We start from the raw sequence: 21,647 nt of genomic DNA on the forward strand, positions 1-21,647 counted from the left end.
ATGACATTTTAGTTTTTGTAATTGCATTACAGAAAATAAAGAACTTTATCACAATATTCTAATTTTCTGAGACAGTCTTGTAAAAGTTTTTTTTTTTATCCATTTAACCCTTTTTCTGTCTTCGGGTCAAAATGACCTAATTCTCCTTTCCTTCCTTCTTCCTTCCTTCCTTCCTTCCTTCCTTCCTTCCTTCCTTCCTTCCTTCCTTCCTTCCTTCCTTCCTTCCTTCCTTCCTTCCTTGCTTCCTTCCTTCCTTCCTTCCTTTTTTTCTCCCTTCCTTCCTTCTTTTCTCCCTTCCCTCCTTCTTTTCTCCCTTCCTTCCTTCCTTCCTTCCTTCTTTCCTCCTCCTCTTTCCTTCCTTCCTTCCTTCCTTCTTTTCTCCCTTCCTTCCTTCCTTCCTTCTTTTCTCCCTTCCTTCCTTCCTTCTTTCCTTCCGTCCTTCCTTCCTTCCTTCCTTCCTTCCTTCCTTCCTTCCTTCCTTCCTTCCTTCCTTCCTTCCTTCCTCCTCCTCTTTCCTTCCTTCCTTCCTTCCTTCTTTTCTCCCTTCCTTCCTTCCTTCCTTCTTTTCTCCCTTCCTTCCTTCCTTCTTTCCTTCCGTCCTTCCTTCCTTCCTTCCTTCTTTCCTCCTGCTCCTTCCTTCCTTCCTTCCTTCCTTCCTTCCTTCCTTCCTTCCTTCCTTCCTTCCTTCCTTCCTTCCTTCCTTCCTCCCTTCTTCCCTTCCGTCCTTCCTTCCTTCCTTCCTTCCTACTTTTCTCCCTTCCTTCTTTCCTTCCGTCCTTCCTTCCTTCTTTTCTCCCTTCCTTCTTTCCTTCCTTCCTTCCATCCTTCCTCCCTTCTTTCCTTCCTTCCGTCCTTCCTTCCTTCCTTCCTTCTTTTCTCCCTTCCTTCTTTCCTTCCTTCCTTCCTTCCTTCCTTCCTTCCTTCCTTCCTTCCTTCCTTCCTTCCTTCCTTCCTTCCTTCCTCCAGCTTAAGAAAACTCAAATATCCCATCTCAAAAAATTAGAATATTCTGGGAATCTTAATCTTAAACTGTAAGCCATAATCAGCAATATTAAAATAATAAAAGGCTTGCAATATTTCAGTTGATTTGTAATGAATCCAGAATGTATGACATTTTAGTTTTTGTAATTGCATTACAGAAAATAAAGAACTTTATCACAATATTCTAATTTTCTGAGACAGTCCTGTATAAATATATATGTATGTATGTCATATCCAAAAAGTACACGTGTATGTGTTATATATGTATATATAGATATCTTTTGTTTTTTGTATAGAAATTAAATTAATTTTGATCATAATGAAATAGAGTTTAGGGGGTAGGATTTAATATGTTTTTACTTCTTCCTACTCCTTTTAGAGCCTGTTAATTATGATGGATGCATGTTTTTATTTAAATTTTTGTTTTTTTTGTTGTTTTCTTATTTACATTTATGAATTTGTTTTGTTTTGTATTCACTGCTGTTTCATTTTCGAAATAAAAATTTCAATCAATCAATCAATCAATTAATCAATCAAGTGTTAGTTCCACAGGGGACATAATTCAGACGTGTGTAGTTTTCAACTTAACATTAAAACTAAACAGCTGGAAGATCTTGAAGGCTCGTCTGTTTCTCAGAGACACCGTGTATCTGGAGTACTTGTACTTTGTAATACTGACTCAGGGAGAATGGACAAGGGACTTCATTTCATTCCTTTTCCTAAATGCAAGGGTTTTTCGTGGACAAGTATAAACATGGTGCATTGGATGTTTGACGAGAACACCCTTGAGACGCGAGTCTGTTTGAAGCAGATTTGCAGGAATACAGAAATCTGTCATTATAGATGGAATATATAGCCAGTACTGGAGTTGAGGGGGGATGGCATCCCCCCTGAAATAAAAACAGTCCAAATCATCCCCCCTGAAATAAAAACGGTCCAAATCATCCCCCCCTGAAATAAAAACGGTCCAAATCATCCCCCCTGAAATAAAAACGGTCCAAATCATCCCCCCTGAAATAAAAACGGTCCAAATCATCCCCCCCTGAAATAAAAACGGTCCAAATCATCCCCCCCTGAAATAAAAACAGTCCAAATCACCCCCCCTGTAAAACTGACATTCCTCCTTTCCATCCCTTATGTCATTTCATCAATGAATGTGGTTTTACTGCTATTTCAACATTTAGAAACATCACCAGAAAAATAACACCAGAAAAATAACTTATTTGACAATTTTCACATGTTTCAAGTAAATTTTCACTTGAAATAAGTAGGAAAATCTGCCAGTGGAACAAGATTTATCTTCTTATTACAAGCAACAAAATCTTGTTCCATTGGCAGATTTTTCTACTTATTTTAAGTGAAAATCTACTTGAAACAGGTGAAAATAGTTGTTTTTTTCCAGTGATGAGTCTTGTTTTAAGTGTAATGAGATTTTTTTTACTAAAATGAGACATTTTAACTAGAAATAAGACAAATATTCTTGTTAAGATTGTGAGTTTTTGCAGTGATCCATGTTACTTATCCTGTGAAGGACAGAGTCATATTGATAAGTTCAGAAAAGTGTTTTTTATTGTTGTGTTTTGATGTATTTGATGTAAGCCCAGTGGATATTTCAAGCTTACAGAAGGCTGCATTTAACTGCTGCTATGTCATTCCTGCAGTATTTCTGCAGCTGTTTTGGTCACTGCTATTATTTGTAATATATTATATTATTTGTAATCAGCACAAATTATCTGTCCCCATATGATCAAATCCACCATCCCCCCTGATGTTTCTTTACAACTCCAGTACTGTTTATAGCACTGATCAGTTCCCAGCTCAGACTTTTGACTGTGACAGTAACTTTGTTGTGCGGGTGATCTGACCGAGTCCTTTCTGCGGCAGCGGGGACCGGTACTCCGTCAGGAAGCTGATGAAGGGTTTCTCAGAGCTCAGCTCGTAGCAGCGGATGTTCCCGTCACCCTGAAACAACAACCAGAACACCAGTTGTGCTGTTGCCTCTGATGTAACAGCTAAGCTAACACTGCAGATGGAGGTAATTGATGTCTACGTCTAACGCAGGGGTCGGCAACCCGCGGCTCTAGAGCCGCCCTAGTGGCTCCTGGAGCTTTTTCAAAAAGATTTGACCTCTTTTTTCTTTTCTTCTTTTCTTTTTTTCCTTTTTTTCCCTTTTTTCTTTTTTTTCTTCTTGTTTTTCCTTTTTTCTTTTGTCTTCTTCTTTTTCTCTTTTTTTCTTCCTTTTGCCTTTCCTTTTTTTTCTTTTTTTTTTTACTTGTCTGCACACATATTAATGGTTAATACCATGCTGGTAAGAACCTAAGGCATTTATACTTGCATTGTTAATATATTTATCTCATTAATATACAGTATATACATACGCATGCATACACATACATGTATATATATACACATACAACCCCAGTTTTTTTTTTTTGGAAGGCGGGGGGGTTTCCTTTCCTTTTTAATCTCGACATTTCGACCTTTTTCTCGATATTTCGACTTTTTTCGCAAAATTTTGACTTTTTTCTCAACATTTTGACTTATTTCTCAATATTTTGACTTTTTTCTCAATATTTTGACTTTTTTCGCAAGATTTTGACTTTTTTCTCGCCATTTTGACTTTTTTTCTCAATATTTGGACTTTTTTCTAAACATTTTGACTTTTTTCTCAACATTTCGACTTTTTTCTCGAGATTGTATTTCAACATTAATCTCGACATTTCAACTTTTTTCTTGACATTTCGACTTTTTTTATCAAAATCTTGACTTTTTCTATCAACATTTCAATTTTTTTCTCGACATTTCAACTTTTTTCTCGATATTTCGACTTTTTTCTCAATATTTTGACTTTTTTCTCAACATTTTAACTTTTTTCTAAACATTTTGACTTTTTTCTTGACATTTCAACTTTTTTTTATCAAAATCTTGACTTTTTTTATCAACATTTCAACTTTTTTCTCGACATTTAGACTTTTTTCTCAAAATCTTGACTTTCTTCTCAACATTTCGACTTTTTTCACGAAATTTTGACTTTTTTTCTCGATATTTCAACTTTCTTCGCGAAATTTTGACTTTTTCCCAAGATTGTATTTCAACATTAATCTCGACATTTTAACGTTTTTCTCGGCATTTAGACTTTTTTTTCGAAATTTAGATTTTTTTCTCGACATTTCAACTTTTTTCTCGACATTTCAACTTTTTTCACGAAATTTTGAAATTTTTCTTGACGTTTTGACTATTTCCTCGACATTTCGACTTGTTGCCCTCATTCTAAGGCTTATACAAGACTTTTCATTTTTTGTGGCTCCAGACATATTAGTTTTTTGTGTTTTTGGTCCAATATGGCTCTAAAAGATTTTTGGTTGCTGACCCCTGGTCTAACGTCACAAACCTGGAAGATGTTACCAGAAAACCAAGTGGGGACATCATTTTCAGGAAACAGGAAACAGTTCAATGAACTGTTTCCTGTCTTTAATAGCTAATGAAAGCTGTGCTATTCATTACCAAGAAAGGGCATTTGATGACTTAGTATTTATATTTATTGACCTTTCCAGCCAGATAGAGCATGTGTGTGTCTGGGTCGTAGAAAGGGAAGAGAACCCCTGCAGAACCGTCCAGATCTTCTTCATGCAGAGGCTCAGATAAGTCGTCCTGCACATAAAAAGTTTTTCAAGTGTTGTTTGAACAATCTTCAGCTCATAATAGAGGGTATGCATTGACGTCACTTTCCCACTCCCTTGCTCACACTGAGTGGCAAAAATGTCTGCAACTAATGGAGAAGACGGGATGACAGCTGATTATCGGCTTAAATTAGCGTCAGTTGGACTTGACAGTGACCCGTACAGTTACCCCAAGAACCAGTGGTCCATGGACATTAATATTTGGTACAGTTACCAAGAACCAGTGGTCCATGGACATTAATATTTGGTACAGTTACCAAGAACCAGTGGTCCATGGACATTAATATTTGGTACAGTTACCAAGAACCAGTGGTCCATGGACATTAATATTTGGTACAGTTACCAAGAACCAGTGGTCCATGGACATTAATATTTGGTACAGTTACCAAGAACCAGCGGTCCATGGACATTAATATTTGGTACAGTTACCAAGAACCAGCGGTCCATGGACATTAATATTTGGTACAGTTACCAAGAACCAGTGGTCCATGGACATTAATATTTGGTACAGTTACCAAGAACCAGTGGTCCATGGACATTAATATTTGGTACAGTTACCAAGAACCAGTGGTCCATGGACATTAATATTTGGTACAGTTACCCCAAGAACCAGTGGTCCATGGACATTAATATTTGGTACAGTTATCAATAACCAGTTGTCCATGGACATTAATATTTGGTACAGTTACCAAGAACCAGTGGTCCATGGACATTAATATTTGGTACAGTTACCCCAAGAACCAGTGGTCCATGGACATTAATATTTGGTACAGTTACCAAGAACCAGTGGTCCATGGACATTAATATTTGGTACAGTTACCCCAAGAACCAGTGGTCCATGGACATTAATATTTGGTACAGTTATCAATAACCAGTTGTCCATGGACATTAATATTTGGTACAGTTACCAAGAACCAGTGGTCCATGGACATTAATATTTGGTACAGTTACCCCAAGAACCAGTGGTCCATGGACATTAATATTTGGTACAGTTACCAAGAACCAGTGGTCCATGGACATTAATATTTGGTACAGTTACCAAGAACCAGTGGTCCATGGACATTAATATTTGGTACAGTTACCAAGAACCAGTGGTCCATGGACATTAATATTTGGTACAGTTACCAAGAACCAGTGGTCCATGGACATTAATATTTGGTACAGTTACCAAGAACCAGTGGTCCATGGACATTAATATTTGGTACAGTTACCCCAAGAACCAGTGGTCCATGGACATTAATATTTGGTACAGTTACCCCAAGAACCAGTGGTCCATGGACGTTAATATTTGGTACAGTTACCCCAAGAACCAGTGGTCCATGGACATTAATATTTGGACACCAATCCAGTTTCCTGATATTTATATGTACTTAATTTTTACGCCGGGGAAATACACAAAGCAAAGCTTGAAGGCTTACAAAAGTCTTGACGCTTGGTCCGACTTCAAGGCAGGATTTGTTGGTGAAATTAAAGTGATGAGGACACCGAACTTTATGATTTGACCGTTTAACGTTAGCTACCCAAAAATCCAACATTACCTGATACAAAATGGGAACCACAAATCCACATTTCGGTGCCTGGAATCTAGTTAGTTGTATTGTGTTCATCATGTCTTCAGATTGATATCTTATAGGTTCTTTTTTTCAGACAAAGTTCCGACTTCTTACCTTCAGACTGACAGTTTCGGCGGGACTCCCGCCTTCCTCGGAGAGTAATAGAGTAGTAGACACTCTCTCAGGAAGGCAGGAGTCCCGTCGAAACTGTCTGTCTGAAGGTAAGAAGTTGCAACTTTGTCTGAAAAAAAGAAAACATAAGATAACTGGAATCCAGTTGTTTCTGTGAATTGCAGCGATCCATTTGTCTCTCTTAAGCTTATTTTTTGTCAGTCTGTAAAACGATAACTCTGATTTCTTGCTAAATCTATGAGTACAGTCGATCGCACAACAGCTATTTCCCATTTTAGATGTTTTCCACTTGCTCAAACTGAAAGTTTCTGCCACTCAGTCTTTCTGACACTCGGATGAAACTGGATGAAACCCACTGTGAAGTCGCATCTGTGACGTCATGCACATTCCCCTATAGATCAGGGGTCGGCAACCCAAAATGTTGAAAGAGCCGTATTGGACCAAAAACACAAGAAACAAATATGTCTGGAGTCGCAAAAAATGAAAAGTCTTGTATAAGAATGAAGGCAAATGGCGAAAGGCGAAATGTTGAGGAAAAAGTCGAAATGTCGAGAAAAAAGTCAAAATGTTGGGGCAAAAATCAAAATTTTGAGAAAAAGGTCGAAATGTCGAAATTAATGTTGAATTACAATTTCAAGAAAAAAGTTGAAATGTTCAGAAAAAAGTCGAAATGTCGAGGAAGAAGTCTAAAACTTCGAGAAAAAAGAAATGTTGAGATTAAAAAGGAAAGGAAAAAGGAACAAAAAAAGAAAAAATAGGAAAAAAAGGAAAAAAAAGAAGAAAAAAAGAAGAAAAAAAGAAAAAAGAAGGTCAAACATATTTGAAAAAGCTCCAGGAGCCACTATGACGGCGCTAAAGATCCGCATGCGGCTCTAGAGCCGCGGGTTGCCGACCCCTGGTCTATACTAAACTTGAGAGGTGAACCAAAAGTTTTAAATTTCCAGCTGGAAGAAAAGAGGCTGGTCGGCGTAAAAGTGTCTTACAGGGTCCCAGAGGACGATCTGCCTCTGGTTCCAGGGCGAGCTGCCGGTGGAAAGCAGCATCTTCAACCCTCCGATGTACAAAACCTTGCTGGCCCTGTGAGACTTATTACTGGACACCTGCAAAAAAAACGGTGATTGCAGTACTGCGGTTTCTGCCTTCGGGACATGAGATTTGGAGAGAGTGAACACCTGCAACAGACACCTGGAAAATCTTCCCTGTCCGCGGATCCAGGACCCGAACCCGTCTGTCTTTGGAGGCGACCACCAGCCTGCTGCCGTCCGTGTTGAAGCTGGCCGACAGCAGCAGCGCCTCGGACGGGTGGCGGTGATGGATGGGCGTCAGGACCACCCGGACCGGGTGTCTGATCACCGAACCGGCCTGGGACACGTCCCAGAGCAGAACCTGGAGCAACGGCAGGGACAAAGTCAGGCCCCTTCATTCACTCCAACCACTTGTCTGCACACATATTAATGGTTAATACCATGCTGGTAAGAACCTAAGGCATATACTGTATATGTTCATTGTTCATATATTTATCTCATTAATATATATATATATATATATATATATATATATATATATATATATATATATATATATATATATATATATATATATATATATATATTAGTGATGCACCGAAATGAAAATTTGTGGCCGAAACCGAAACCTAAAATAATAATAAACACTTGGCCGAATACCGAACAATACCGAACATGGTTCTTCGCAGTTTTTCATTTATTTTGCCAATTTTTTCACCATTGCATAAATCAAATACATTTGATTTAGGCATGCTTTTAAAAGAAAAATATATTTTACAAAATTACAAGGTAGAAAACATTTGTTGAACATAAAAAACTGAACATTTTTTAATTTCCCAGCATTTCTTAAATATTCCAGCAGACATTATACCAGCAAAGAACAATAACTTAAAATAAATAAATTAGCAAAATACATTTTTTGGCCATCTTTGAGCTTACGTTAGGCTTAACTGACTGAACATTGTAACATAGGCCTTAAAACAATAAAAATGCATTAAAGCGCTCAGGGTTTTTTATCATTTCAAATGATAAATCAAACTTGTAGCTGAAAGACTTTGCAGATGTGCCCCCTCTAGATATTTGAGCAGAACATTCATTGCAAACAGCCATTCTTGTATTATTCTTTGCCACTCTAAAATACTTCCACCCTGCTGACATGTTTGCACCGCACCGCTTCACTCCACGCTCTTCGCTGTTTGATTTCGTCATCTAAACGCACCTGTAATAGATTGATTTATGTTGTTTTGGTTCCACCTGCTGGTGAATGTTAGGTAAAATTCTTATGTGGTTAGTTTTTGGTTGGCCAACGATTTATGTGGTGCGCAACAGTTACGGAGCGGCCAGTCTATTTATATTACAACGCCGTTATTAATTGTTCGGTTTTTTTCCCACTTATTCCACCAAACACCGAAAGTGTTTTTTTGCCATTTTCGGCCGAACAATTTCGGTTACCGAACAATCGGTGCATCACTAATATATATATATATATATATATATATATATATATATATATATATATATATATATATATATATATATACACATACAAACCCAGTTTTTTTTTTTGGGAAGGGGGGGTTTCCTTTCCTTTTTAATCTCGATATTTGGACTTTTTTCTCGAAATTTCGACTTTTTTCTCAACATTATGACTTTTTTCGCGAAATTTCGACTTTTTTCTCAACATTATGACTTTTTTCTCAAGATTGTATTTCAACATTTATCTCGATATTTCAACTTTTTTCTTGAAATTTTGACTTTTTTCTCAAAATTTAGACTTTTTTCTTGACAATTTGACTTTTTTTTCTCGAAATTTTGACTTTTTTTTTCGAAATTTTGACTTTTTATCGTCATTTTGACTTTTTTCTCAACATTTCGACTTTTTTCTCAACATTTCGACTTTTTTCACAAAATCTTGACTTTTTTCTTGACATTTCGACTTTTTTCTCGAAATTTTGACTTTTTTATCGACATTTCGACTTTCTTCTCAACATTTCGACTTTTTTCACGAAATTTTGACAATTTCCTCGACATTTCAACTTTTTTCAGCGAAATTTTGACTTTTTTCTCGACATTTCGACTTTTTTCCCAAGATTGTATTTCAACATTAATCTCGACATTTCAACTTTTTTCTTGAAATGTTGCGTCTGATCACCGCTCCGGCCTGGGACACGTCTCAGAGCAGAACCTGGAGCAACGGCAGGGACAAAGTCAGGCCCCTTCCATCACTCCAACCATGCAGGGGTCTTCAACCTTTTGTAGCCCAGGGACCCGTTGGATGAGAGAAAAACAGAGCAGGGACCCCCGCTTGTAGTGCTTATTTTTTCCCTTTTTTTTTTAATGTGTCAAGTTTTAAGCCTGGCTTATAATAACTTTTGAATGTGTTTTATTCTGCTTATATCTACGGTGGCCGAGACCCGCCATTGCTGAAAATAAAAGTAACGCTGCAAACAGAAACAAACGCTGCTGCAAATAAAATAAACGCTTAGCAAATAAAATAAACGCTGCAAACAAAAAGAAACCCCGCTGCAAATAAAAGAAACGCTGCAAATATAAAGAAACCCCGCTGCAAATAAAATAAAAAAACGACGCAAATAAAAAAGCCACAACGGAAGTGAATTACCGGGGACTATTTTTGCTGATGCACCGGTGTTGCACGTTAAAAATTACACGTAGCGACGTTGAACACTAACCTTTTCACTTATTTTCTCGTTCGTTGTTCTTATTATTCCTCGCTCTTCTTATTTCTTCCTTTTCACTTACGTCCTCTTCTGGCTTTTTTATTTGCGTTGTTTTTGTTTTTTTTGCAGCAGCGTTTCTTTTATTTGCAAAGCATTTATTTTATTTGCAGCGGAGTTTATTTTTATTTGCAGCGTTTCTTTAATTCTCAGCAATGGCGGGTCTCGGCCACCGTATATAACACCTTATTAACCAATTCCTGACTGGGTTATTAGCTATAATATGTGTGATTATAGACACATATACACACATATATAATATGTGTATATAATATATATAATATGTATATATACGGTATGTGTTTATGGTTGATGAAACTTTGTCCTCGTCAGACGTGGAAGGAGTAACGTTAGGCCGAGCTCCAGCTTTAGGCTTCGTTATTAAGCGTTAAATATGAAATAGACAAGTCAATTTTGCAACAAATTTTCTTTTCTTAAACAGCTAGCTAGCTCGTTTTTCCGCTCTAAATTTGACATTAGTCACATGACTCACGTCAGGGGAATCATTTATATAGAGTTGTAGATTAAATAGTTATTGTCAAAAGTAGATTATTATCGCCTGTTTTTTTTTTGTTTTTTTTTTAACTCTCACAAATTATTTTGGTTAAAATTGCCTTTATTTCTTTTTAAAGAGAGGCTATGATAATGAGGCTCTGTGCTGATTGGCTGCCTGAATGACGTGTAGCAGGGGAGAAGACAAAGCCTCTCCGGCCAGAAGAGCACGGCGGCGTACACTATTAAACCGTGTCCTAACTGCATGCGATGCAAGCGAGCGTCAGCGAAAAATTCATTCCATTGCTTTATTTTCTATTGGACTGTCCTAACTGGCCGCAAGTTTAATGGTTTCAGTGAGGACAGAGAGCGTCTGATGTCACGCAGTGCGACGCGATAGTCGGACGCTTGCATGCATTTATGACACGGTGTAAACGGCTCCCTGGGATCTTTAGTTCCCTGAAGAGGGGACCGGGTCACCTCGTCTTCGCACTAAAGGCGCTTTCACCTCTGTCCCGTTTGGAGCAGTTGTTCCGGAACAGGGAGCGTTTCCCCCTAAAGATCGGAACGTTTGGTTTATCTGAACACAGCAATCGCGCTAGGATGCAGCACAAAACAAGCAAGCCGAGATCCTAGGAGAGGTTAGGGTTAGGTTCTCAGCTCGCTTCCATTCCAGACCTGAAACGGTTAATTTTTTTTTATTTGTAGTGAGATCATAATCGACACAGCAACCGACACAACTCCATTCATGTGTATGTGCGACCGCGGTTCCAGGAGAAGAGTCGGTGCAACCTCCACCAGCTTCTCTCCTATTGGATGTGCTGAGATGTCATCCCAACGGTGAAATTAAACAATGTTCAATTCAGACTGGGTTTGCGCAGCGCAAACGCCGCGGCGGCGCCCTCTCGCCCGCAGAGCGGTCCACTCTTGCGCCGGTAGCACATAAATGAATGGGAAAGCCGGCGGCGGTCTGCGCTTTGCACTCTCTATGTCAGGGCTCGGCAACCCGCGGCTCTAGAGCCACATGCGGCTCTATAGCGCCGCCCTAGTGGCTCCTGGAGCTTTTTCAAAAATGTTTGACCTTTTTTTTCTTTTTTTTCTCCTTTTTTTCTCTTTTGTTCTTCTCTTTTCTTTTTTTCTTCTTTTTTTCTTCTTTTTTTGCCTTTTTTTCTGTTTTTCTTCCTTTTTCCTTTCTTTTTTAATCTCGACATTTCGACTTTTTTCTCAAAATTTTGACTTTTTTCTCGATATTTTGACTTTTTTCGCGAAATTTCTACTTTTTTCTTGAGATTGTACTTCAACCTTAATCTCAACATTTCGACCTTTTCTCTAAATTTTTACTTTTTTCTCGACATTTCGACTTTTTTCTTGACATTTCGACTTTTTTCTCAATATTTCAACTTTTTTCTTGACATTTTCGCCATTTTTTCGACATTTCGACTTTTTTTCTCGAAATTGTATTTCAACATTAATCTCAACATTTCGACTTTTTTCTCAAAATTCTGACTTTTTTCTCGACATTTTGACTTTTTTCGCGAAATTTCGACTTTTTTCTTGAGATTGTACTTCAACCTTAATCTCAACATTTCGACCTTTTTCTCTAAATTTGGACTTTTTTCTCGACATTTCGACTTTTTTGCGATAAATTCGACTTTTTTCTCAATATTTCAACTTTTTTCTTGACATTTTGCCTTTCGCCATTTGCCTTTATTCTAATGCCTATACAAGACTTTTAATTTTTTTCGGCTTCAGACATATTTGTTTTTTGTGCTTTTGGTCCAATATGGCTCTAAAACATTCTGGCTTGCCGACCCCTACTCTCTGTGAAAGGGGCTTGTTGTTTATCCCGGGGTACGGAAGAGGAAACTCCTCCCACGTTCATTTCTGACCAATGAGAGTACAGTTGGTTCATGGCATTTGTTAACGCCTTGTTTGCCTTGTGAACACAAACCCCACAAACGAGAAACGAGACAACTGTATCGATTTAGCCCCTGAATCAGAACAAAACAAACGGGCCACAGGTTTGAAAGCAGCCTAATTCACACAATCTTTAATTGAATTCTAAACAGGTACCACAGTTCTTTACTCCGATTCCTCATCATTTCATTTCTTAGGTTACAAGACGAATGAATCAGGTTCTAAGTATGTTTTGCATCGAATGTATAAGTTGATTTCCCCAGCACTTATATTTCCAAAATGTAATTTGAGTATACTGTATAATAAATGTATATACCACGTGCTTGTGCTGTGTTAATACACTACATGTAAAAGGCAATCACAGCACACAGTCTTGTATTGACAAAGCTCAGGCTTATTGAATCAGCAGCTTAATCAAAGGAAATTAAGGGATGACTGCAAAGCCTGCAGGAATTTGGAGTTTATTGCCCTTCAGGGCAACCGACAACCTCCAGGGCATCTCAAAGTAAGAGGCTTGTTTCTGGGCAGAGTTAGTTTACAGCTGTTAGCGTGGATTGTGTTTGCTGTTGTTTTGTTTTTTCTTATTACTGTAGAATGCATACTGCAGTTAGACTGTTTAATGACACTATTTAGATGCCAAAGACACAGCATGACTGCTAATGAACATTGCATGATTGCCCTTAAATGAAATATTTTTAACTTTGAAATTGTATGTTTTAAAATTGTATGTAATTGTATGTTTTTTATTGGTTGCTGTAAAATTCTGCTTTTTTCAGTGGAGCCCTGGCTTTCACTGCAAGCTGGATTGAATAGAATCAAATCAAAAATCCAATCCAAAACCTATCAGAAGACAATTATTAATAACTCTAATAACTGAACCAGCGCTCCCTTTGTGGTACAAACCTAACAGTACATCTTAATAACAGAAGTTAGTTGAAATAACTTACTTCACTCATTGCCGTTAGTTAAAGGCGACATATTATGAAAAACACGTTTTTTCTTGTTTTAACATATATAAAGTGGTCTCCCCTCACCCTGCCAACACAGGGGAGACAAAATACCATGAATTTCTGCAAGCTCTCTGACCCCCGCCTTACAGAGTCCCCCAGTGTCACGTGATTTTTTTTGAGCCGATTAGAATCTGCGCCTATGGTGACGTCACCCGAGGCGCAGATTCGTGCGGGGTCCGTCCCAGGTCGGATCAGCTTCACCCTCCGAGATTTTGAGCCAAATCTGTCGGTTTGATCCCCGGTAACCGACGATGCGCGCTGCTCCAGCCTACTTCCTGGTTCCCAAAGCGGGGTCCGTCCGACTAAACTCTCCAGGTTCCCGGCCGCTTTGGTAGCAGGTATTTCTGGGGTACGTCCCAGGCTGGATCAGCTTCACCCTCCGAGATTTTCAGCCAAATCTGTCGGTTTGATCCCCGGTAACGGGCGATGCGCCCCGAAGCCATGCTGGGCGCCCACCGTGGGGTTGCGGGGCCAGCGCGCAGTGACTAAAGGCTGATTTATGGTTCCGCGTTACACCAACGCGGAGCCTACGGCGTAGAGTACGCGTCGATTTAACGCAGAACCGTAAATCAGGCTCCGATCCGTTTACAGGGTGTAACTGAATGAGAGCATTCGACTATCGAGCTGCGTGACATCGGACGCTCTCTGTCCACACTGAAACTGTTAAACTCGCGGCCAGTTAGGACAGTCCAATACAAAAAAAATAAAGCAATGGATTTTATTTTGTCGCAGAAGCTTCTCACATGGGACACAGTTTGTGTACGACGCAGCCGGCTGCTCTGGCCGGAGCGAGGTTTATTCTCCTCCCCTGCTACACGTCATTCAGGGAGCCAATCAGCACAGAGCCTCATTATCATAGCCCCCCCTTCCCTTAGAATGGAACACAGAAAAAGAGGTTAGAAGCGGTAAAACTAGAGACAGGGCCCACAGAATGAATTTCTGATTTATGTAGAAAAAACAAGCTTTAGATTGTTTTTAAGACATTCAAGGCCTGTTTAAAATATACATTAAATGCCATAATATGTCCCCTTTAAGATAACTCAAAAATGAATTAAATAAATGTTTGAAGCTGGTATAAGATGTCTGTGTTTGTATTGTGTTAAAGCAACTTAAAGTTGAGTTATTTAAGTTATGACAACTAAAATGGTTTAAGGCAATCGGTTTCCTAAAATGAATTGAGGAGCTAGAAGTTTTGACCACTAGAATGTGATCATTTAATTTACAGGAATAAAACTGAGTAACTTGAACTTAAGTGCTAACATTTATGTAAAGAAGATTTAATTAAGTTAGTCTGGCTTGATGCAAATTAATACAATCAACACTTTTTAAATAATATGAGTGTATATAATATGTATTAGTTTCAAGTTCAGTTTACTGAATGAAATGGTACTATCACATTTATTTAACCTTAACACTTAACAATAAATATTTGACTTACTTGAACCTCAATGGAATATTTTTTTACACTTGAATTGTTTGAGTTCGACTAACTTCTCCGGTTTTACAGTGTATGAAAGCGGTGTGGCAGAGCTACTGACCGGTGAGGCACCTGACCTTGTAGTCGTACGCGGCGCTAAGCAGCAGGTTCTTCGCGGTCGGATGCCACTCGATAACGGCCACCCTCCTGGAGTGAGCGAGCAGAGTCTTACTGGCCTTGACCAGGTTCTGTCGGACGCCAAAGACCGGAACATCCCACACCTTCACCTGGACACACACAGACACCTGAACGCATCGCCGTCTTCACCTGGACACACACAGACACCTGAACGCATCGCCGTCTTCACCTGGACACACACTGACACCTGAACGCATCGCCGTCTTCACCTGGACACACACAGACACCTGAACGCATCGCCGTCAAACTTTAGTCCTGATTTAAAAAGCAAACCTCCGCCTGACCAGAGGTGGTAGGAACGACTTACATTTACTCCGTTAATGTTGGGAAATGTTGTACTTTTAGGAGTAGTTTTGAATCACTATACTTTTTACTTTTACTTGAGTAGATTTGTGAAGAAGAAACTGTTCCTCTTACTCCGCTACATTAGGCTACGTTGAGCTGTTACTTTTCTTTTATCCCTTTTATCCACGTACGCGTCAATCTCATGACATCACTGGTGATTCTTTGGGAAAAATGTTTGTTTTTGCATGTTTTGTCACATTTACACAGACTCAAACACACACAGAGTTTCTATGAGTTCATGTTTGTTCTAGTTCTGCCTGGTTAAAAAAGAAAAGTACAAAGGCTTGAAATTTTGTGCTACTTATTATTAATTAATTAAATATAAATTAATTTATTTTTTTATTCTGTTATTTTATTTATATTATTATTTATTAAAGTACTTGAATTTACTTTAAGATTATTCTAATTTAAGCTATTTTTTTATGAATTTTAATTTATTTTATTATTTTATTGATTTAATTTGCCTGAAGATGATTATTTTGTACTTTTGTCTGTTTGAATGGTAAAAAAAAATAAATCAGACGTTACTCAACAGTTACTCAGTACTTGAGTAGTTTTTTCACCAAGTACTTTTTTACTTTTACTCAAGTAATTATTTGGATGAATACTTTTTACTTCTACTTGAGTCATATTATTCTGAAGTAACAGTACTTTTACTTGAGTACAGTTTTTGGCTCCTCTACCAGCTCTGCGCCTGACTTTAGCTGTAACCTTAAATCCACGTATTTTCCGCACTATAAGGCGCACCTTCAATGAATGAAATATCTCAAAACGTTTCCATATATAAGGCGCACTAAATATCTGGTAAAATACCGTACTGTAGTGGCTGGGGTTGAGTTACGTATCTACCTGATGGAGCTGCTACAGGAAATGCTACAAAATCCTACAGCAAATGCAAAAAAAAACAAGAAGAAAAGTACCGTATGTCGAACTTTATTAACAAAATAAAAACCAGCTTTGCTCCGTCTCGTCAAAGTCTCCATTATGTGAGTCAGCGTCGCTGCTATTGTCTTGAACGTCTGACGATTCCTGACGTTTTTAGCGCCGTTACTTCAGCGACACCAACTACATTACCCACAATCCCCCTGACTACATTACCCACAATCCCCCTGACTACAGTAACAGACATTACCGTAATGATCATATATAAGGCGCACTGCTGGTTTTTGCTTTTTCCTTCCTTCCTTCCTTCCTTCCTTCCTTCCTTCCTTCCTTCCTTCCTTCCTTCCTTCCTTCCTTCCTTCCTTCCTTCCTTCCTTCCTTCCTTCCTTCCTTTTTCCCTCCTTCCTTCTTTCCTCCTGCTCTCTCCTTCTTTCTTCCCTTCCTCTTTTCTCCCTTCCTTCCTTCCTCCCTTCTTTCCTCCTGCTCTCTCCTTCCTTCCTTCCTTCCTTCCTTCCTTCCTTCCTTCCTTCCTTCCTTCCTTCCTTCCTTCCTTCCTTCCTTCCTTCCTTCCCTTTTCTCCCTTCCTTCCTTCCTTCCTTCCTTACTTCCTTCCTTCCTTCCTTCCTTCCTTCCCTCCCTTTCTCTTTTCTCCCTTCCTTCCTTCCTTCCTTCCTTCCTTCCTTCCTTCCTTCCTTCCTTCCTTCCTTCCTTCCTTCCTTCCTTCCTTCCTTCCTTCCTTCCTTCCTTCCTTCCTTCCTTCCTTTTCCCCTCCTTCCTTCTTTCCTCCTGCTCTCTCCTTCCTTCCTTCCTTCCTTCCTTCCTTCCTTCCTTCCTTCCTTCCTTCCTTCCTTCCTTCCTTCCTTCCTTCCTTCCTTCCTTCCTTCCTTCCTTCCCTCCCTTTCTCTTTTCTCCCTTCCTTCCTTCCTTCCTTCCTTCCTTCCTTCCTTCCTTCCTTCCTTCCTTCCTTCCTTCCTTCCCTCCCTTTCTCTTTTCTCCCTTCCTTCCTTCCTTCCTTCCTTCTTTCCTTCCTTCCTTCCTTCCTTCCTTCCTTCCTTCCTTCCTTCCTTCCTCCCTTCTTTCCTCCTGCTCTCTCCTTCCTTCCTTCCTTCCTTCCTTCCTTCCTTCCTTCCTTCCTTCCTTCCCTCCCTTTCTCTTTTCTCCCTTCCTTCCTTCCTTCCTTCCTTCTTTCCTTCCTTCCTTCCTTCCTTCCTTCCTTCCTTCCTTCCTTCCTTCCTTCCTTCCTTCCTTCCTTCCTTCCTTCCTTCCTCCCTTCTTTCCTCCTGCTCTCTCCTTCCTTCCTTCCTTCCTTCCTTCCTTCCTTCCTTCCTTCCTTCCTTCCTTCCTTCCTTCCTTCCTTCCCTCCCTTTCTCTTTTCTCCCTTCCTTCCTTCCTTCCTTCCTTCCTTCCTTCCTTCCTTCCTTCCTTCCTTCCTTCCTTCCTTCCTTCCTTCCTTCCTTCGGACTCGTCAAAGTCTCCATTATACGAGTCAGCGTCGCTGCTGTTGTCTTGAACGTCTGTGACGATTCCTGCCGTTTTTAGCGCCGTTACTTCGGCGACACCAACTACATTACCCACAATCCCCCTGACTACAGTAACATAAATTACCGTAATGATCATATATAAGGCGCACTGACAGTTTTTGAGAAAATTAAAGGCTTTTAGGTGCGACTTATAGTGCGGAAAATACGGTACAAGAAGTTGTACATGTGAGAGACACGGGGAGCGTACGGTGCAGTCCTCCGAGCAGGAGGCGATGCAGTAGTCGTCAAACGGGTTCCACTTCACGTCCAGGACTCTGCCGCTGTGGCCGCACACCCGCGGGTGCAGAGGGTCCACCCTGCCCGTCTGAGAGGAAGCAAAAATTATTACCCCTCAGATTGTTATTGGTTTTAACAAAAATGACGCTAAAAAGAAGAAAAACTATTCCCAAGACATTTTTCTTTGAATCCTAGAGGAGCAGTTAGGTGCTCGTTTAGAGGAAGAGTATCAGGGCCAGGCAGGAGAAAAATAAAACTAACATTTTAGAGGAGGAAGATGTTTTTTTCATTATGCACTTCGAGAAAAAAGTCGAAATGTCGAGATTAATGTTGAAGTACAATTTCGGGAAAAAAGTCAAAATGTCGAGAAAAAATCAAAATGATGAGAAAAAAGTCGAAATGTTGAGATTAATGAAGTACAGTTTCGAGAAAAAAGTCGAAATGTTGAGGAAAAAATCCAAATTTTGTGAATAAAGTTGAAATGCTGAGAAAAAAGGCGAAATTTCGACTTTATTCACGAAATTTCCACTTTATTCTTGAAATTGTACTTCAACATTAATCTCGACATTTCAACTTTTTTCTCGACATTTCGACTTTTGTCTCAAAGTGCATAATAAAAAAAAATCTTCCCCTCTCAAATATTTTTTCTCCTGCCTGGCCCTAATACTCTTCCGTAGCTCGTTAGTATTGTCAACATGTTAAAATTCATGGAAGGAAATAGTGAAGTGAATTATATGTTGTTTTATTTCAGTAAAAGGACAATAGTAAAGCATTGAAATAACCAAGGCCTACGTACATGATAGATTGGCAGGACTACAAACGAGCCGCCCCCAGCGCACTCCGTCACCACGGCGATGAAGCAGGGATTGGCCGAGCAGTAGTGGTTGTCATGGACGCTCCACGTGATCGGGACTCCGTCGTAACTGTGCTCTTTGGTGGCCGGCTTCCCAAAGACATTACGAAACTTTGAGAAGGATAACGATGGACGCCACGACATCTGGAGGACGGGAAACATCAAGCACAGGAAGCCGGGCCACGGGTTAGGTTTATGCTTTAGCAGTTAAGCAGGTAAGAAAGTTTAAATAAAAACTGATGCAACTAATGGCGCTTTTACACTAGTACCTACTCAGCACAACTCGTCTCATTTTTGTTTTTTAATTTTATTACAGTAAATAAAGAACTTTATCACAATATTCTAATTTTATGAGACAGTCCTGTAGGTCGCCAAGCTTTTTAAATAATCATAACTTTTATTTTTACGTTCCAACTTGTTCCAAAGTATTTTATAAATTATTTTGACATCCAAACGCAAACAAAAAAGTATTTCATGGCAACACAAACTTAAATAACATGGTCAAAAAAACTGTAGACAACCACCACCCTTGTAACCAAACTTTTAGGATTTCCACGCCGCGCCGCACAATCACCTGACCCATCGATCCTCCTGACGCACACAACACGCCCTCCGGAGACATAAAAAACAAAAAACAATTAAAGTGATGAACGGTCCTCCACCCTTGTGCACGTTCAGGCTGCAGTGGAAGCTTGTATGACTTGATGTAGATTCTTCAGAACTGGACATTTAGTGGATGAAACACCCACGGCTCTCTATATCAAACCATTCAAAAGTTATGTCAGAAAGTAGGAACTATCAGATATCAACCAATCAGAAGAAGGGGCGGGGCTAATTTGCACCAATTAAGATGAAGGAGTCCAAAACCGAGTCTGATGACACCACCCACGACTCTGTATGTCAGACCATTCAAAAGTTATGGCAGAAAGTAGGAACTATCAAATATGGACCAATCAGATGAAGGTGGGTGCGCTTTTTGGCGTCTATTGTCGCCACGGTAACGCTTTTGACTGAGAAAAGTAATGCGCGTCGTTGCAGGTTGGAGACGAACATTTTGATGTAAAACACACCTGGGTGCACGTTACGGTTCGGGCCGTAAAAAAATGAAAAAAATGAAACGATTAATTCAAAATGGCCGACTTCCTGTTCGGTTTCGGCCATGGCGCCAAGAGACTTTTCTTTAAGTTGCGACATGATACAGGTGTGTATATTTTTCGTGTATGTACGTCCGACCGTATTTTGGGGCTTGAGGCCCAAAGTTTTCTAGGGGGCGCTGTTGAGCCGTTAGGCCACGCCCATTAATGCAAACCATTAAAGGGAACCCTGCATATTAAGACATGTAGGTCTTAAAAGATAAATGTTGGTATCAATTATAACAATGTGATATAAAAAACCTTGTTGATGTCTTCGTTTTTATAAAATTTGAAAATATAATTTAACATGTAGGTCGCCATTGTTTTTTACGTTCTGGGTAGTACGTCACACGGTGGCACCTGCTAACCCCCGTCCACTGTTCTGACACCCAGAAACAGATGAAAACACAGCTAAACAGGTGACGGCGCAACAGAAACACAGATGAAAACACAGCTGAACATTAAGGTGACGGCGCACCTACAAAAAAGTAAAATAAAATTAAAAAAAAGTGCAGCCCCATACAGCATGAACTATAAAAACACCATAAAACTCAGATAGACTAACAGACCACACGTTTCAACTAGCAGATAGCCGATGCTACAATAAAAACCCCAGCCAGATCTGGCGTCATTAAATTAAATAAAGATGTTCTTGCCTATTTGAAGCGAAGTCTGCGCCTCCCGTTTCGTCAAAGTCCCGGGCCAGTCCCCTCAGCGTCGGGTCTGTCATCACCCAGCACCGAGGCCGGTTTTAGGGGGGGAGAGGGGTGGGCTATGCCCACTCAAACGTGCATATTGCCCACCGGCGTCTTCATCCCGGCGGCGGCAGCGAGAGCGGAGAGCGGAGAGCGGCGAGCGGGTGGCGGAGCGCTGCGGGCTGTAGAGCCCCGGCTACGCAGGCTACGGCGTAGCCTACGCAGGCTACGGCGTAGCCTACGCCGTCTACGCAGGAGCCTGATGCACTGGTAAGATGCTCACGACATTGATCATTTTTGCAGATCTCCCGTGCATCACAGAACTTTGATCCAGTTTGCCTGAACCGAGACGTCTTATGGGCTCCCTCGTCAGCCTCCACGGCCGGGAGATGCTGCTCAACTATGTTTTAGATACCTGTCCCAGTTAAACTAATGGGGCTTATCTTCCCAGAACCACCGTCGTACGTCATCGCCCCCAGAATACATTGCGCAGGTAAAACATGGCGCCTCCCGCAGGTCAAAATATGTAATAAACATTGTAGATTTTTAAAGCAATTAGATTATTTTATGTGTTTCTAACAACATATTTTAGTATAAGAGAACAATTGTGGCTAATTAGGGACTACATGTCTTAATATGCAGGGTTCCCTTTAAATATCACATTTATCACCAGGCCTGGCTTCGAAAGAAAGAAAGAAAGAAAGAAAGAAAGAAAGAAAGAAAGAAAGAAAGAAAGAAAGAAAGAAAGAAAGAAAGAAAGAAAGAAAGAAAGAAAGAAAGAAAGAAAGAAAGAAAGAAAGAAAGAAAGAAAGAAAGAAAGAAAGAAAGAAAGTGCTCGGGCC

At 39.9% G+C, this 21,647-nt stretch overlaps 1 protein-coding gene across 1 annotated transcript in view; it reads right to left on the reverse strand.

Annotated features, from left to right (window-relative positions):
• The window catches only part of LOC133420924 (coronin-2B-like), a 30,674-nt gene extending 11,553 nt beyond the window's left edge, over window positions 1-19,121 (reverse strand). The window contains exons 1-7 of the mRNA XM_061710805.1: window positions 18,921-19,121; window positions 18,096-18,212; window positions 15,080-15,229; window positions 7,532-7,732; window positions 7,330-7,446; window positions 4,528-4,632; window positions 2,847-2,943 (exon numbers count right to left, since the gene is read on the reverse strand). Coding sequence (XP_061566789.1) covers window positions 2,847-2,943; window positions 4,528-4,632; window positions 7,330-7,446; window positions 7,532-7,732; window positions 15,080-15,229; window positions 18,096-18,212; window positions 18,921-19,121 — 988 coding nt within the window. The remainder of the gene's footprint in view (window positions 1-2,846; window positions 2,944-4,527; window positions 4,633-7,329; window positions 7,447-7,531; window positions 7,733-15,079; window positions 15,230-18,095; window positions 18,213-18,920) is intronic.
• Between the last annotated feature and the right edge of the window lie 2,526 nt (window positions 19,122-21,647).

This window comes from Cololabis saira, chromosome 20 (genome assembly GCF_033807715.1).
Source record: "Cololabis saira isolate AMF1-May2022 chromosome 20, fColSai1.1, whole genome shotgun sequence".
NCBI classification, from domain to species: domain Eukaryota; kingdom Metazoa; phylum Chordata; class Actinopteri; order Beloniformes; family Belonidae; genus Cololabis; species Cololabis saira.